Source organism: Chiloscyllium punctatum, chromosome 26 (assembly GCF_047496795.1).
Source record: "Chiloscyllium punctatum isolate Juve2018m chromosome 26, sChiPun1.3, whole genome shotgun sequence".
Classification (NCBI taxonomy): domain Eukaryota; kingdom Metazoa; phylum Chordata; class Chondrichthyes; order Orectolobiformes; family Hemiscylliidae; genus Chiloscyllium; species Chiloscyllium punctatum.
The window spans coordinates 19,070,485-19,088,727 of NC_092764.1; the positions used below are offsets into that span (position 1 = coordinate 19,070,485).

The window sequence follows — 18,243 nt, forward strand, 5'->3', positions numbered from 1 at the left end:
GTGATGGAATTTTAAAAAAAAAACCTGAGAAGAGCTTGCAATCAATCATCTACTTATGAGTAAACAATCCATAAGATTCTAGACAAACCAGGGGACTGAGAGCTGAGAACCCTTCATTCAGGAAGGAGGCCGTCAGAATAGGGGCAGTATTAGGAGCAGGGGGAACATAGGAAGCAATGGTTAGGAAATGTAAAGTTTATGTTTTAGCAATCTGGCAACTTAAATTATGCATGAACACTTTGTATGTTTGTCTAAACTTCCTTTCCTGCTGTTTAAGAGGAAATATTTTAAACAAGTTAAAACTTGCATGAAAACAGTGCAGAGGAGTTTCAGATCTACTAGTAGGTGTGCAACCACCTTCTCAAGGGTAGTTTGAGATGGCATAAATGCTATCCTTGCCAACCACGTTTATATTTCATGAATGAATAAGGAAAATGGATGGACATGTTAGTGTTACACAATCAAATCACACAGTATAATTTCAGGGTTTGTAGGTTGTAATGAACAAAGAATGGGATGAAACTGCAGTGTCAATTATTTGTGTGCCATTTATGGGGGAGGAAAGCTATTCAGGTTAATTTTGTTAATTCATATAGGAAGAACACATCACAGCAATCAACCAATCAATAATATTTCAAGTTTGTAACTCTAACAATGATACAAATAAATTTCTATGAGATAGATCATGACTTAGTAAACCATGTTAATCACGGCTAAAAATCACATAAAATCAGGTTATAGTCCAACAGGTTTAGTTGGAAGCACTAGCTTTCAGAGCGCTGCCTGATGAAGGGGCAGTACTCCGAAAGCTGGTGCTTCCAAATAAACCTGCTGGAGTATCGCCTGGTGCTGTGCGATTTTTAACTTTGTCCACTCCAGTCCAATACCGGTTCCTCCAAATCATGCTAATCATGATAGCGAGTCAACAGTCCATTTTACATCTCTCCTGATAATCATTTCCAATAGAAGTGAAGCAAAAGTGAAAATGACCTTCCAACCCCTTTGCATGGCTGCAGAAAGTCAAAGTACACCTCACTCTGTTTTTCTTAGCTTTGTTTTGTTGTGTTTCTCATTGTAACAGAGGTCTTGTGGTGCAATCTCTTCCTTTTCTTTGTTTCAGATTCTTCAATGCTGTATTATGCCAATAACTTTGGACCTATGCAACCCAATTCAGGTACAAAATCATTGCTTGTCATTATTGTTCATTGCAGTTCATATCTGATGCACACTTCCTGTATATATGTTGACATATGGTGGAAATAGGCATGGAATTAGAAAAATATCACTAATATACTCAATGGCTATCACTGCTGCATTTAATCTTAAAGCCATAGCGCACAAGGGAAGGATTAATCTCCTAGACACCTTCGTATTTAAATTGGTACAAGACAACAGATATAAGTCAGCACCAATTTTAAAAAAAGGTGTACCTGACAAGTTTATACACCGAAAGCATCACTTAAACACACTTTCCATGGACTGCTGAGATTTCTGCTAAACCTTCATGTGCTTGTGTCCCAGACAGCCACTGATCCTCAATTAATTCACATAATCTGTGATCCTCCAAGGTGGAATTCACATAATGCAAAACTTTATGATATAAAACTATTCATTATTAAATTATTTGATTGACACAATGTAAATTGCGATAGTAACCACTAGGTTCTCCCCATAAAGTAGTTCCCAAATTCCAACAGTCTTAAGCTAGAAATTTTACATTCATTTGCAAGGAATACCCTTGTTCTCCTTGTTCCCAGTTAGCTAAGTATTCTTTTGTTGGAATGTGTACCATCGTAGATGTTCACTCCATTTTGTAGCCCATGTTGCTCCCCTTTGCAGTCCTTGTTTGCTTTGCAGCTTCTCTTCCTCCTCACCCACACTGTGCCCCCTCAATTTGGGATGGAAACTGCACCAATGTGCCTCATGCCTTCCTTAGTAATGTGACCCCTATCATGAGGGGTCATCCACCTTATGGCCAGCTGCAGTAAAGTCAAGTTGAAGTGGAGCCAGTGTATACTGGACTGAACATGTAACACAGTATTAAAAGTGGAGGTGTGATAAAGTGTTGAAGAGTTGTACACAAACACAGCTACAACAGAAAGATACACATTCAGAGTTGCGATAGCAGCTACGTGCTGCTAAAAGACATGACAAAGGAACAAAGAAGCAGGCACAGCCGAAACACTGGATAAAGCATGATAGCTGCAACCACATCTGTCCCAGTGCAAGTTGATTTGAAAGGTGATATAAAGAAGAACTGGAAAGATTACAAAAGTGCAACAGAATAAGTCAGAACAGCCAAGAGTAACTATATTTTTCACATTGCTTGTGTAAGACTGTTTTAAAGTGTTCGACCTTAAATCTCTCTGCAGAACAGGGCAGCATTAGCACTGGTTCAGTGGTTAGCACTGCAGCCTCACAGCGCCAGGGACCTGGGTTCGATTTCACTCTCTGTGTGGAGTTTGCAAATTCTCCCCGTGTCTGCGTGGGTTTCCCCTGGGTGCTCTGGTTTTCTTCCACAATCCAAAGATGTGCAGGTCAGGTGAATTGGCCATGCTCAATTACCCATAGTATTCATGAATGTGTAGGGTAGGGGCATTGGTCAGAGGAGATATAAAGTAATAGGGGAGGAGAATGGTTCTGGGTGGGATACTCTTTGGAGGGTCAGTGTGGACTTGTTGGGCCAAATGGGCTGTTTCCACATTGTGGGGATTCCAGGAAGTGTGCTATGAACAAAAAAGAAGACAGTAGAAATTTTGAAAGCTGAGAGAGCACATTTCAAACCTTGAGTGAACGTAACTGAAGAATAGTAAGTGTTCGATAATAGGGCCCAAGGTGAAAAAGTTTCCATTAATCAGCACAGCTTGCAGAATTTGTACAATTAAAAGACTATCTTAGTAAGGAAAGGATTGTATTCGACATTAGAGGACCTGCAGTTAGAGCACGCCTGAAGGATGTAGAACTTGCTCTCTGTAAATTGATCAGCATGAGATTATACATCAGCAACCAGACCATTTTGATGGTAAACAGGACTCGGCCTTGCGTTATGCTGTTAAACCTTCCAGGCCGAAGAAACGAATAGTCACAGATAACGTGTAGGATGTAAATGGTATGGAAAGCATTAGACAAAGGAAAAGAAAGCACGTCCAGCATGGAGAGAGCATTATTCTAACTGCAAGAATCTGGATCCATTTACAAACAAGCTTGAAGCAATTGCGGTGAGCACATGCAGATGGATACTGGAGCGTTATCAGCTGAAGATGCTGATGAATCATGCTGCACTCTACAACAAGTTGATATAGTTAGGTTGTCTGGTTTAACATGGTTTCTGCCTTTGGAGTGATGACTGCAGAAGGAGAACATCACGTCAAAGTGTCAAGTGGATACCAGTGCATCACAGACCTGTGCAAAGTGGAGATCCAAAAGTGAAACCCTTAAAAATAAGATAGAGCTGATATGATGACACCATACTTATGCTGAGAGGATAGATCACTCTCTGAGCCCATTGCATCTACATGAAGGAGAATCGGAATTCCAGATTATAGAAGGAAAGCAAAGAAAAAGCACTTTGATCATCCAGAGCAAGTCTAAAGTTTAGGCCAGTAACCCTCAACCTGCCAAAAGAGATTTATAACATCTTAGAGTACATTGAAGCACTGAATGTTGAATAGATCCTAGAGGATATAACAATATGTTTACAGGCTTAGGATGTCTTGCAGGAGAATATCACCTCGAAGTTGATGAGGATGCAAGACCAAATTAGTATCAGATAAAGAAAACCTGAGCTACATTTATAGCCAGCCTGAAGGTCGAGATAGAAGACCTGGAAAGGAAGGGAATAATCAAGAAAGTAACAACTCCTAAAGAATAGCTTAGCAACATGGTGGTAGTAAGACAGCCTCCAAGGCTGACTATTCTTTCACCTTGAGGATTTAGTTAAAGCTCTGAAGAGATCGCATTATCCCATGCTAATTATCGAATGAGTTATGCCACAACCTGCAAAGACAAAAATCTTTGCTTCCTTAACTAGCAAATGAAGTGGGATGAAAGTAGTAACTCTCTAACAATATTCTGGATGTCATTCAAGAGGTACAAATGGTTGCATAAGCCATTTGGCGTTTCCATAGCTCCAAGCACCACACTTTTTGACTTTGATCTCCAGCATCTGCAGTCCTCACTTTCTCCTATCAAGGTGAGATAGTTAATGATCTTACTGGAGTGGAGGTTATAAACTTGCTAGTTTATTGATGAAGAAACACAATGAAAGAAGCCATCAGTGACCATGTTCAAAATCTTGTGTGGCTGCTGGAAAGAGCTCTCCCAATGAACCTGAAGCTGAATAAGAAAAATTGCAATTAAGGATGTTTAAAATTAAGTGCAGAGCTTATGTACAGCAGCAAAACGTCTTTGCCCAGGTCCGGAACTGGTGACAGCTGTAAGCAGTGAAGTGGTAACCAACAACTGTAAAGGCAGTGCAATGATTTGTTGTATTTGGCAAATATTTAGCAAGATTCTTGCCCCATTAGTCATCTGAGTGGGAATCATTGCACCCGTTGGATTCTAAGATGTGCTGTGGTACTGGGCGTGGAACAAGAAGCAAATTTACATCAAGCAAATAGTTTGGCAAGGCCACTACTGAAATACTATGACGTAAATTTGTATAATGTGACCCCAGCAAGGTCAAACTTGGAGCAACTCTAATGTATCCTAGATTCCCTACAGTGTGGAAACAGGCCCTTTGGCCATAAAAGTCCATACCGACCCTCTGAAGAGTAACCCACTCTACATTTACTGCTAAATGATGCACCTAACCTGCACATCCTCGAACACTATGGGCAATTTTACCATGGCCAAATTCACCTAACTTACACATCTTTGGATTGTGGGAGGAAACTGGAGCACTCAGAGGAAACCCACGCAGACATGGGGAGAATGTGCAAACTCCACACAGTTGCCCAAGGCTGGAATTGAACCCAGGTCCCTAGTGCTGTGAGGTAGCAGTGCTAGCCACTGAGCCACCATGCCCCAAGGGCAGCCATTGTATTTGCATCCAGCACATTACTACAAATGGAACTTTGTTGTGCTCTGATTGAGAAAGAGTGCCTGGCTACTGTGTGTTTGTGAACATTTTCATCGATGCTTTCTTTGAAGAGAAAAAGTGACAGTCGAGTCTGACCACACGCCAGTTCAAAGTATTTTCCTCAGGCTGGCACTACCTGTTCCAAAGAGTTTGGAAAGCATGTTCTTCGGATTGCAAACATATCATCTGGGTGAGATGCACAAGACGGAAAGCAGATGGACATCGCTGACAGGATATTGAGAACATGTGACGGAATGTGAAACCTTCCAGATCCAATGAGAAGCAACAGCTTTACCTGCTCTGGAGTTCATCAATCCAGAAGAGACATTGTGCTCAAAAGTAAAGGCCTTGTTCAAATCAAGTGAACTACCAAATAAATTGTAATACCCCAAGGGTTTGTAAGAAGTGGTGATAGAAGGAAGGCTGAAAGGCATCAAGGATACTCCTATAGTAATGAGCATATTGAGCAGATAGGTGCAAAATGACAGGCCAAAGTGGCACATTGAATAGAGAATATCTGGTCTTTATACCTAAAGAGTGGAAAGGAGAGATGTTAAAGCATATCCATACGCCAAGGGATTGAGTCATAGAGTAATAGAGTCATAGAGATGTACAGCATGGAAACAGACCCTTGGTCCAACCCATCGATGCCAACCAGATATCCTAATTCTCGGAAGGACAAGAGACATGCTGTACTGGCCTAATCTGAACAATGAAATCAAGGACTGCATCAGCTAATGCAGTGGTTGTAATCAGTTCTTTGTAATTTCAAAAATAAAGTTTATTCATAAAAAATTTTTAAAACACAGTCACTAAAGCAGTTTGGTTCTGTATATTAGCATATGAAGGAACAAACATTGAAGTTTAACTCTATCCAACAAGTAAACCAAAGGCATTTCTTATATATGCAAGATCATATTTACATATACTTGAGTCCCAAGCTGAACAAGCTGGAGTATTAGTGATGACACAACACCCCTCATTGTCCATGGACGAAGCTAGGAATAGACTTTTTTTCTCCTAAGAACTGATTATCATCTCACTGTAGCCTGTTACTGACCACTGAGAGGTGAACCAGCTGACTTTCACGATTAGTGGTGAAATTGAAAACATACATTATGACATTCTGAACATCGTGATGAATGACTGACCATGGCTCTCTGATCACAAGTGGGGAATTCAGTTGCTTAATAAAGCATTGTGAAATTCAACACCACATTGTGAAATTCAACAATCATCTCTACGCCATCTTCTGTCAAATGGGAAAATGGAGGTGGCAGTGGAAATTACCAAAAGGAATCATAAAGAAATTGAGCACAGAAGTCGATGAGGCAATTGTTGAGTTGAGAAACATATCTACTGAAGGCAGGCAGTAGCCCTGTACAGACTTAATGTGACAGCACACCTAACTTAATCTTCCAACAGCAAAAAGCTACTGAAGTCAGAAATAGTAACAGGCATGAGTGATGGAATTGAGGTAGAAGAGTATCAAGTTAAATTTCACTTTGAAAAGGCTGCAAAAAAATTGCTAGATTTTAGCATTAGATTGGCCGTCATAGCAAAAACCTCAAAGCACTCCACAAGAATCATCTCACATGACAGTTTGGGACCTGCAGAGAGCAGTTATCACTTAGATCGCACACAGTGGTAATGAACAGCCAGATAAACCATCACAATCGCAGGCACAACTCAAGAAGCTGATCTAGATCTGACAGCAGCCAGTCAGGAAAGTGTAAACTCAAAATCTGTGCAGACCACAGTTTAACCATCAGTGAGTGAGATCCAGTGCACCTTAACAATAGAAATGAAACAACAACTACAGGAACTGCAGCAACAACACAGGTCACAGGACTGACACTGCCTGAGAAAGGAACGTTACCTAGCTGAACAGTCTGTGACAACTCACATGCATACCATTAAGGGAATGCTATCATTTAAAAACTCCTAACCTCACACCAACTTCACTAGACTTCCTTCCTGCTTTTCCCCATCCACCCTGTGATATGGCAGGATTGATTTCTGCCCACCTTACTCCCCCCACAACTGGTTTCCTTGAAACCTCCACTTCCTTCACAGCTTTGCTGAATGCTGCCAGTCACCTTTTCACCAATGCCAATAGTAAGCTTGATTGTAGCAAATGTAAGAGAGAACCAGCCTGTCATTGAAGGACCCAGATTTTGGCAGTTTCAGTTAAGGGGGGGAAGTGAAGGATGGCTTTTCTCTGTTTATATTTTGGTTGAATTTTCCCAAGTGTTTCAATGCATTTGAGGCACTCACTGACAGCCTCCTCCTCCCTGCCACCCTGCATTTTGACTGCTGATGACACATGCAGAATATTGCCGTGCTCTAGAATTATGAAATGGGGGCTCTATCAATTCTGCGTTGTTGGCCTCTGAACGCGAGATATTTTGAATCTCTCAAACATTGTGTTTTATCCAGGGTTTTGCCAGATGATAGTCACCTTTTATTATGGAGGAATTCCAATGTCCCGGGTTCCCATTCGGCGATCTGATGGCTGTCGAATCACCGTCCGTCATGCTCCCACCAGCAATGAGACCATATTCGGGCCAGAAGGCATGGAGCAGGTTCTGTTCCCACCCACAAACAAGATCATGAACCATCGGCAGCAGCAAGTCACAAATAAACTCTTGACTCACCTTGAGCGTGGGGTGCTGCTGCTTAGCAACAATGAGGGCATCTATATCAAAAGGCTGTGCCAGGGCAGGGTTTTCTGGAGTGGCCCTTGTGCACCTTTTGCTGACCGGCCGAACAAGCTGGAGAGAGATGCGATAGTGAAGCTTTTTGACACAAAACAGTTTTTGCATGGTTTGTATTATAACTTTCTTTGGATTGTGCATTTATCTGGCATCGTCTAATGTTGAAGAATATCCAACGGTGCTTAATGAGTGTTATAAAATATAAATTAATAGTATACCACATAGAGGTTTAGCACAGGTGACTATGTGCTTGGTCAAAGAGCCAGGTTTTAACTGGTGCCTTAAGATGTTAGAACAGTGAACGTATTTGAGAAGGACGTTCCTGAGCTTAGACTAAAGTAAAATTAGACTTTAGTGCACGAAGTGCTAGAACAGGACAGGTGCAGAAGTGTCAGTGTTATGAGAGGGAGGGGATTAAAGAGATTGAGGGAGGTGAGACTATCAAAACCTTTTGAGAATGAAAATTACATAATCAAGGCAGTGGGCGGCATGGTGGCACAGTGGTTAGCACTGCTGCCTCACAGCGCCAGAGACCTGGGTTCAATTCCTGCCTCAGGTGACTGACTGTGTGGAGTTTGCACATTCTCCCTGTGTCTGCATGGGTTTCCTCCCACAGTCCAAAGATGTGCAGGTTAGGGAATTGGCCATGCTAAATTGCCTGTAGTGTTAGGTTAGGGGTATGGGTGGGCTGCACTTTGGCGGGTTGGTGTGGACTTGTTGGGCCGAAGGGCCTGTTTCCACACTGTAAGTAATCAATGTAGATCAGGAAGTACTGATGGATAAATGGGATTTTATCTTTGGGAGCTGGTTAACTGAGAAAGAGGTTCTTAATTGGGTTTGATCATTGTTATTGGTACAGAAATTAATATTTCACAGTATACCGTCCTGTTAGATTGTCATTTTGCACAGAAAATTGAGTATGAATGTTGCAATTTATTTTATTCTTAGCCTTTCGCCTGGGGGTACTGGTATACCATAAGTATTTTGACCAAATGCCATTCTTCATCAATCTGTCTAGAGTGAAAGCGTTGATAAGCTATTTGACTGTAGATGTCATCATAGTTGGACCTGATCATGTTCTGAGTGAGCATTCATAACAAAACTTTCTTCAGCACAATGCAAGACATGGTCAAGATATGACAGAAAGTTTGATTATCTAAATTTGAACACCACATTATATGCTGTTCCTGAGTGGATTGTTTCTTACATGGGGTAACCTGTTATGTTTAAAAGGACTTGGCTCACCTTACAAAGCACACATCACTAATGTATGATCTGATAATATGTTTGTGAATTTCAAGATTGAAATGTAAATATACCATAGTTTTTAAGTGAAATATGTTATAGGGATAAATCACTCGATGATATTTGATTTGATTTATTGTTTCATATGTACCTGAGTACAATGGAAAGTTTTGTTTTACAGGCAGATCATAACATACAAGCACATACAGATCACAGGGTGCTTAGATAGAGCCAGGCATACAACTGCACAGGAGGTGCACAATCAAAAGACTAATGCGTCTGAGAAATTGTTTAACATCTATGTCAGAATATCAGAGGAATTTAAGTAAGGGAATGTTACCAGACATAGTGTATTCACTCCAACCGTATTTCACTTAGGTTTCAGTTAATGAGGGAACTGTTATTCCTGGTGGATATGTGTGAGTTAATAAGTCTGAGTGATGTACTGAAGCTATTACAATATTATGGTAATTGTGAAATGGACTGTTTGCCACATTTGTACTCTATACCAGTTATGTCAGGTTATATTATCCCAAACCATTGCTGAAGTATCAAATGTGACACAGTACTTTTCTTGATAATAATCACCAAAAGCAGCACAGCATTTGGTTTGTTTCTTGTCCCAAAATCTTTCTTTGTGTGTGCTCTAGGTGTTTAATACCCTTCTCTAATATATCTTAACAATATAATTAGAATAATATTAACATGTACTCTTAAAATTAACATCAATAAGAGATCTTTAGCTGATTGGAGCTGTCATTGGTTAGGGGTTGGTGCAGTAGCATAGGGTATCAAAACCATTTCATAATGAAACCAAATGATCTGGGATTTGGGTCATAGCATTGTAAATAAAAAGCCAGCATTTACTGCTTGGCAGTTATGCTAGGCCGGGAGTTCTGGCACCATGGGGAAGTATCATTGTCCAAATTGAATTTCTGGAGTCAGAGTAATTTGGATTATTTTGGATGATTGTCTGTCCTCTCTTTTGGGAGTTTACCTGGGAATGACTGGGACAAGCCTTGGGTTCCTGCTACCTGCGGCTGGGTACAAAGGCCAAATTCTTTGTCTCTTTTTTTGTTTTGGAAAAGCACCATAAGATTCTCGAGACAAAAACAGAAATTGCTGGAAAAGCTCACAAGTCTGGCAGCATCTGTGGAGGAAATTAGTTAACGTTTCACGTCCTGTGGCCCATCTTAAGAACCCATAAGACTCTAGTTGTATTTAATATATGATAAATCCTAGGTATTTGTCTCAGCTAAAATTCAGATGATACTCCTCTGTGTTAGTTACAGGAGTGTTAGATGACAGAACGAAACAGCCAGCTCTTTCTGCTCAATGTTGCTAAGATGCAAATATTGGAGGAATATGTTTTATGGTAGACTCCCTGGATTTGTATAATATTCTAATATGCAATTTCTGGCTTGAAGAGGGAAAGTTACACACAAAAACATTTCTGTTGAAAAGTGTTGAAGGTGGCATGGTAAGTGAAGGGTGCGTACAAGAAGTTTCTGCCCTATTCTGTGACAGGAACTGCAAACTGGATCTCAGTCATTTAAACCTGTAACTTGATTGTTCATGTCCAACAATAGCTTATATTTCTCTACTTCACCATGTTAGAAATTAATAATTGCACCTTTTTTGTGTACAGATAGCTCAGTTGACTGATTCTGATACTTCTTTTGCCATTTATGGAAAGGGAAAATAGGCAGCTGCCCTCCGCAAAATGTGCAGATTTGGATTGAGGGACGCATTTAAAGGCACTCGTCATCTTTTGATGTACTTGCATTTCCTTGAGCAGCACTGACCTTAATCCTTAAGCATCCCAAGAATACTAAAAGAAACAGAGACAAAGGCAGGAAGGGACTTTTTGCATCGTAAGGTCTTGGAGGAAGTGGTTGCAGAGAAGAGAACAACAAGTATAACTTCACTGTTCAAAAAATGGTGGAGGATGCAGAATACAAATTAGGAAATTATAGATTCATCTATTATCTGTCATGTTAGAAAATGCAAAAATCTGTTATATTGAGGAGTTTGGAAAAGGGAGAGAGCTTAGTTGAGTATGCAAAAAGAGGCAGATGGTGTCTTGTGTGGGAAAATGTGAGGCAGTCCTCTTGAAAGGAAGAATAGAAAATCAGATTATTATGAAAAAAATAGAAATAATGCAGCATACTGTAGTTTAGAGGGAACTGAAGGCCCATGTATATGAATTACAAATCACAAGAAGTAAGCATTTAAGCACATCAAGTAAATAGGAAGGAAGGCAAATGTGTCCCATTGAAGATCAAGTTTCTTCTCACATAAGGTCATTAGTTTTTGGAATTCTCTGCCACAGAGCAGTGGAGACTGACTCATTGAACGTATTCAAGGCTGAGTGCGACATTTGTCAATAAGGGAGTCAAGGACTATTGAGGACAGGTAGGGAATTGGAGTTAAGGTCACAATCGCATAACACTTGATCTTATTGAATGACAAAGAAGGAATGATAAGCCTAATGCTCTTATGCCTCTGCATTTCTTATAATGTTTTGGTCATTATAGAACACTGTACATGTAAGTTGTTTATGTCTTGTAAACTTTATGTGCAGATTCTCCTGGGTATCAAACCTTACCTGTAGAACTATTAATAAGCATTGGTGTATCAGAGAGGAAAGAGATTTGCAAATTAATCTTCTAAGTTGTTAATTCAAAAAGTGCTTGTGAATTAGTTGAAAACAATAGTTTTGGGTATCTAATATATATAATTATTGAAGTCACCCACATCATTTGGGCAGTTAGACAATGTATTTGTAAAAGAAGCTTATATATACATTATATACAGCTATTGGCATGCATTTATAAATGATTGAAACTCTTTTTGGATGCAAATTTATGTCAATCTAACACAAGAGTTAAGTAACAATTAGACTTAAACTTGCAATGTAGTGGTGATGATGGTTTGTGGTCTTAAAATATTGTACTTCTCTTCCAGCTTTGCAGCTTTACACAGAGAATCCCCAGTGTGTCCTTCCAGATAACAAAGTGATTATATGTTTTGGAGAGGAGTTTCCTGACATGAAACCCATCAACAAAAAATTAATTATTGTGGAGGTAAAGGAATTTATTACATTGGAGTGGGGTGGTGGTGATGTAGTGGTAATGTCATTGAACTAGTAATATTCCACTGTGGAAAATGGTGAAATTTGAATTTAATACAAGTCTGGAATAAAAAGTCAGTGTGATGGTGATCAGAGCTCTATTGTGTATATAAGGATTGTTATAAACATTTAACTGATTCGTTAATGTCCTTTTAGGGAAGGAATTCTGCCATCTTTACCTGGTCTGGCCTACATGCGAGACCAGAGTCACAGCAATGCAGCTGACTGTTTCCTCTGGGCAGTTTGGGATGGGTAATAAACGCGGGCCCATCTAGCGATACCCACATTCTGTAAAAGGGCATTTGCAATTCCTGATCCAAAACTCATCTTAAAACTGTTTTAACAATGTAAAATTACTTAGTTTTAACAAAGTAAAAATGGAACATTTTTCTACCTACTTTGTAGATTGAACAAATGAAAACAAAGCATATTTTGCAAGCAGTACTTCAGTCAAGGACTTATGATAACAACATCCATCTTCAAATTTCCAATGAAACAGCAGAAGACAAATTGTCTGGGATTCTTCATGAACTTTGTGTGAATAGTTATGGCTACCCAAGACCCGCCTACAGTGAAAACCAACAAATAAGCTGAAAATAAAAACAAATCTTTGTTTCAGTGATCTAAGGACTTTTGTGTAAGTTGGTAGCATTAAGAAAAATGCTCTTTGCTGGATGTCAGTAATTTTGCTAAAGGACTCTGAATTTCTAATCATCCTTTTTGGCTGAATGCAGCTTTGCACTGCAATTAATATTTTTGTAACAATATTGCATTTTGTAAAATAATCATATATTTTATAAATGTTTATTTTTCACTGTGAAGACCAATTTATTATCCATAGAAGTTTATACAGAAGGCACTGAACAGGAATCTACCTGTAATACTGTTCATTACTGTCATGACACTTACTATGTAAGAAATATTTATTACATACAGAATAATGGATGTCTAAGAGGGACTTGCATTGATTTATTATAATGGGTTACAAAAATTTCTAGTTTTGAAATTGTGCCTGGGTATGTGTTGCCTTACAATTTTGTTATCAGTTTGGCTTTTAAAGAAAATGGGCTGTTCATTTGTATAAATTGCAACCTTGCATGTATTGCTGTGCAGTAATTTCCAGTTACTTTGTAATATCCAATACAGGTACTGACGGTTGTAATTATAGAAATGCAGTTTGAGTTGAACACAGGCACATTTCTGTAGAGGCAATCGAATTCAAAAGAAATCTTGCATTTATATCAGCACTTTCATGAGCTCAGGTATTCCAAAGTGCTTTAAAGCCAGTGAATTGCTTTTTTTTCTCTTGGAACTGTTGTCGGAAACACAGCAGCAAACATGTGCACAGTAAACAGGAATGTGATAATAACCAGACATCTTATTGATTTAAGGATAAACAATATTTTCTAAACCAGGGAGAATTCTTTCCAACAGGACTTTTTATATTCACCAGAGAATACAGTTAGGACCTTAGTTTAATGGCACCTCTGATATTAAATACAGATCACATTCTTATTTTACTGAGCTATCAGGCTAAGTTTGTGCAACCACATCCCCGCAATGGGGCTCGTACCTTAAATTTCAGCAAAAGAGCCGTGATAATTATCATTTAAGCCATGACTGTGAGCTAAACAGTTGCTGCAGGTATCAAAACTCAAAACTTCCTCAGTATTGGCTGGTTTATTTAATTATCCAGTTATTTGACAAGAAACATTACCACTTCATCTTTATGTGCTAAAACTGTCAGAGGTAGCCTTCATACTTAATTTATTTTGCTAACTGAAAAGGGGAGATAAAATTAAAAAACATGGAAACTTTTGAAATTGAGGATCAAGTAATCTCTTCATTGTTTTCAGTTCAGACAGTAAATTGAGAAGCAGCACATCTAGTTCTGCTCTGGAATCTTTTCTTCATCTTTTTCTTCCAATTCCTGCGCTGTTACTTTAGCCCATTTTATGTCATCTCACGGTGAATGTGCCATTTCAGTTTCGTAAGTTGGCTGATATTAGCTACTCTGAAACTGAAATATTATTAAAATATTGATATTAATTGGATATCCATTCCATAATTTGTTGATATTATAAGCATTAATTTTAAACATAGAAATAAGAGCAGGAGTAGGCCATTTGGCCCTTCAAGTGTGCTCTACCCTTCAATATGATAATGACATCATCAAACTCAGTACCCTCTTTTTCTGCTTACATCTTGATCCCTTTGCTGCTAAGAATTATATCCAACGCCTTATTGAAAATATTTAATGTTGTGGCCTCAACTTTTTTCTGTGGAAGTGAATCCATCACTCTCTGGATGAAGAAATTTCCCATCATCTTAATTCTAAATAGACTGTATTCTTAAACTTACGCATTCATTTCATAGTTTCAAAGAATTAAATTGAAGACACCTTAAAAATAATAATTTGTCTTCTTTGACCAGTGTTGGTGTGATACAAACACAGACTTGGCACTTGGCTGATTTGAAAACTGTATTCCTTAGTTCATGTATTTAGCATGCATGCTAATGCTTTTGAAGAAGTGAAAATCAGACTCCAGCATTTAGTATGAACACATTTATACATAATTAATACTTAGATTTTACAACACAGAAAATCTATACTTACGGTTAGGGTTCACATGAGCTACTTCCCACCTTATTTTGTCTACCTATCTATTCCTTTCTCCCTTATGTACTTACCTAGCTATTCCTTTAATGTACATGTGCTATTTGTCTCAATGACTCCACATGGTAGTAAGTTTTTCATTCCCTGAGTAAAGCAGTTTCTCCTGAATTCCTTATCAGATTTAGCTAACATAGTTCCAGTGCAGAACTAGATGGGCTGATTCTCAAGTTACTGTTTGAACTGAAAACAATGAAGGAATTATTTGATCCTCAATTTCAACAGTTTCCATTTTTAAAAAATTTTACCTCCCTCTTTCCGTTAGCAAAATAAATTAAGTTTGAAGGCTACTCTCTGATGGTTTTGGCAATTTATATTAATAGCCCTTAAACTCTACATCAGTGTTACTGAGTTAACCTTGAACCTTAACCCTTAAATCCTCAGATGAAAACATCAAATAACCAGTTCAGTGAATTGGTTAAGTTAATTTGCTTCAAATCAAAGGTAAAACCCTATTGATATCTGATGCAAAATAATTTAAAAATAGTTAAAGTGATTTGTTATTAAAGTTAAAGTTATTTGTGGTTTAGTAAGCAACCAAACTTGGCAAACCAAATACTATTTTAAATATTTCACACTAATATCGATTAATACTAAGTTTTGTATCTAAACATTTTGATAGTTGGCTCTATAATGCTGATATATAGGATATATACTTCGGGAATTGTTACTTATAACATTAATTACAATTAATGAGTCCAGTATACAGCACAAAGAGGTTAGATTTTGCTGTGCATGTATGTGAGAGGGAGAAAAGACTTTTATGTTACACTTATGTCAGGCTCCCAGTGCACGGTCCTTGCAGAGCTGATGTTTAATAGCTGATTCTCAGACAAATAGCTTTGAAGACCTGCTGATACTGAATATTTTGATCAGCCAAGGGCAAATACCCTGATGGCAACACGTGCACAATGCTGTTGTCATGACATTATGTCCTTTGCTGGTGTATGCTGGATGAACTGTCATAACCAGCCATAGCATTGAATAGTGAAAACCTATAGCACAGTCTGTTTACAAGAGGGACAACTGCACTAATGATACTGCAGTATTAAAACATTTGTATTATGATTTTAATCACCCAATGTGCTCTCCAATTATAAGCTCCGACTGTTTTAAATTTACCTGTGTTAAGCTGTAGTTTTCTTGTTGAGCTGAACATGGCCTTGGACCAGTGTCTTTATTGTGGTGATAACACAGGGTTGCCTCTCAGAAAGTACCTGGAATTCAACAATGCTTATTCATAATGACAGATGTCCTTTACCTGTCTTTCTCTCCTAAAAAAGTACCTAGACTTCATCACCATTCATCATTTAAGAATGACTGGTATTTTGACATGATGACAATATTATTCTGCTCTTCTTTCTTAAAAGCCAAATCCAGCTAAAATCTTTCAGCCCTTATTTCCTCCTTTGTATTTTTTACTCAATTCTTTCGGTGTTCCTTTTTCTTTCTCCATCTTTAAGCATTTCCAGTTTTAAAGGAAGAAACGGTAACTTCTGAACTGGACTGGTGGTATGTAAGAAGAAACTTTGCTTCAATGGGTCAGAGCCATTCAGGGAACCGCAGGCTTGATCCACAATCTGGACTGAGTTCATTGGTCTTGATTGCAATAGTGGTACTAAACCTTGTCTTGTTTTGATTTTAGTGGAAATTAGCCAGATTCCATGTTCCTGATCATTGTTCAGTGACTTCTCTACTTGTAGAAGAGGTCTAGCTTGGCTGTCACGCTCTCTCAAATTAAATAGCTACCTTGTATAATTTGAATAAGATTCAAGCTTGAACTTTTGCAAGATACCATGTGCCTGTGAAAACAAAGTTTTTTCAGGGACCAACAAGGAAAACCAGAAGTGTGTTGGATAAAGTTTTTGAGAATGTAGAAACAGAAAAACAGTAGGAAAACAGCCTTTAACCCTGAGTGTGTTTGTACCAAGCAATCTACATTCAGCTTCAGAGATAACATTCTAAGCAAAAGTTAGGTGTGACCTTTTATCTCCCTCCTAGTTAATGATTTTGTTTTATAACATGCACAACGTAACTTTTTATTGTAACTAGGGTCTGATTCTTTTCAGAAATAGTAGCATGATCCTGTTCTTTACAAAGTGCAACTTTATGTGCGATTTATGTGCCAATTGTGCTGTTTGTTCATCTCCATCAAAAGTGTGTGTAAAAACATTTATTAGAGTAGAATGGAGGAAACCTCAACTACCTTGGCATAATGTGCAAGTTCCTCTGACTATCAAAATTCTTTTTTTACTTTGACCCTTGCTATATGGGGTTGAGTTTGGTCTGTATATATATTTGAAACTGAACTTTATGCAAACATACCTTTGTTCGGAATTTTATGTGTTTTACATTATTAGAGTCTGTTTAGTAGGACTATTATGGGAACTGGTTCTATGCCTTATGTCTGCCTCATTAAATTGTTGCAGTGAAATAAAAACGTAAAAACCAATAGTTTGAAATGATCTATATGTATGTGAATCCCTACACTGTGGAAGCAGGCCATTCGGCCATTGAGTCAACACCGACCCTGCTAACAGCATTCCACCCTCCTGCCCTGTCCCTTTAACTCTGCATTTCCCTTGTCTAATCCACCTAGCCTTTACACTGCAGGCAAGTTAGCAAGGCCAGTCCACCTAAGCTGCACGTCTTTCATCTATTAGAGGAAACTGTAGAACCTGGAGGAAACCCATGCAGGCACAGGGAGAATGTGCAAGTTTAAACACAGACAGTCGCATGAGGATGGAAACGAACCCAGGTCTCTGGTGCTGTGAGGTAACGGTGCTAATCACTGAAATGCCTGGCCACCCTTTATCCAGGTTTGCAGAGTCAAATCTATTAACTGTGCAACCTTGGTCTGGGGTTACTTTGAACAAATATAAATTAGATTGAGATGAGTGTGTGGTAGTGAAGAATAGAATTTTGTCCTGGTAACTTTCCGACTTCAGTAAGATTGCATTTCATTGACTGCAGAGCTTACTTGTTTTAAACATTTGTGAGTCAAATACCTCATTGCCCCTCAGACAATTGATATTGGATAGGTTTTGTTTCCCTATGCTAAATGAGATAAGGAAATAGTTACTACTTTGTATATTAGTACTTTCTAAGAAGAATAACAAAGATTTTTCTGTAAATATAATGCTGTAAATAAAGGTGATCATTTGCAAAATACTTCTTCATTCTAAGAGTTCTTTTACATGGAATGAGAAGGCTATCTATAATTCACTGCTTAAAAAAGCAAAACTAGGGACACCTAGTTGTATTGAAATATAATTATCATTTGATTATTGTATTCTTTGAGTGTGTTATTTTAATCATGTACACATGTTAGCAAAGAGATTAGTGAAGACATAAGAAATAGTACTCAACTTGTATTTCAAACATCATCTGCCAA

At 38.4% G+C, this 18,243-nt stretch overlaps 1 protein-coding gene across 1 annotated transcript in view; it reads left to right on the forward strand.

Moving 5' to 3' along the window:
• Positions 1-17,301, forward strand: part of irf8 (interferon regulatory factor 8) — a 30,228-nt gene extending 12,927 nt beyond the window's left edge. The window contains exons 6-9 of the mRNA XM_072595912.1: positions 1,121-1,174; positions 7,520-7,906; positions 12,010-12,128; positions 12,581-17,301. Of these exons, the coding sequence (XP_072452013.1) occupies positions 1,121-1,174; positions 7,520-7,906; positions 12,010-12,128; positions 12,581-12,769 (749 nt within the window). The 3' untranslated portion in view covers positions 12,770-17,301. The remainder of the gene's footprint in view (positions 1-1,120; positions 1,175-7,519; positions 7,907-12,009; positions 12,129-12,580) is intronic.
• The last annotated feature ends 942 nt before the right edge of the window (positions 17,302-18,243 follow it).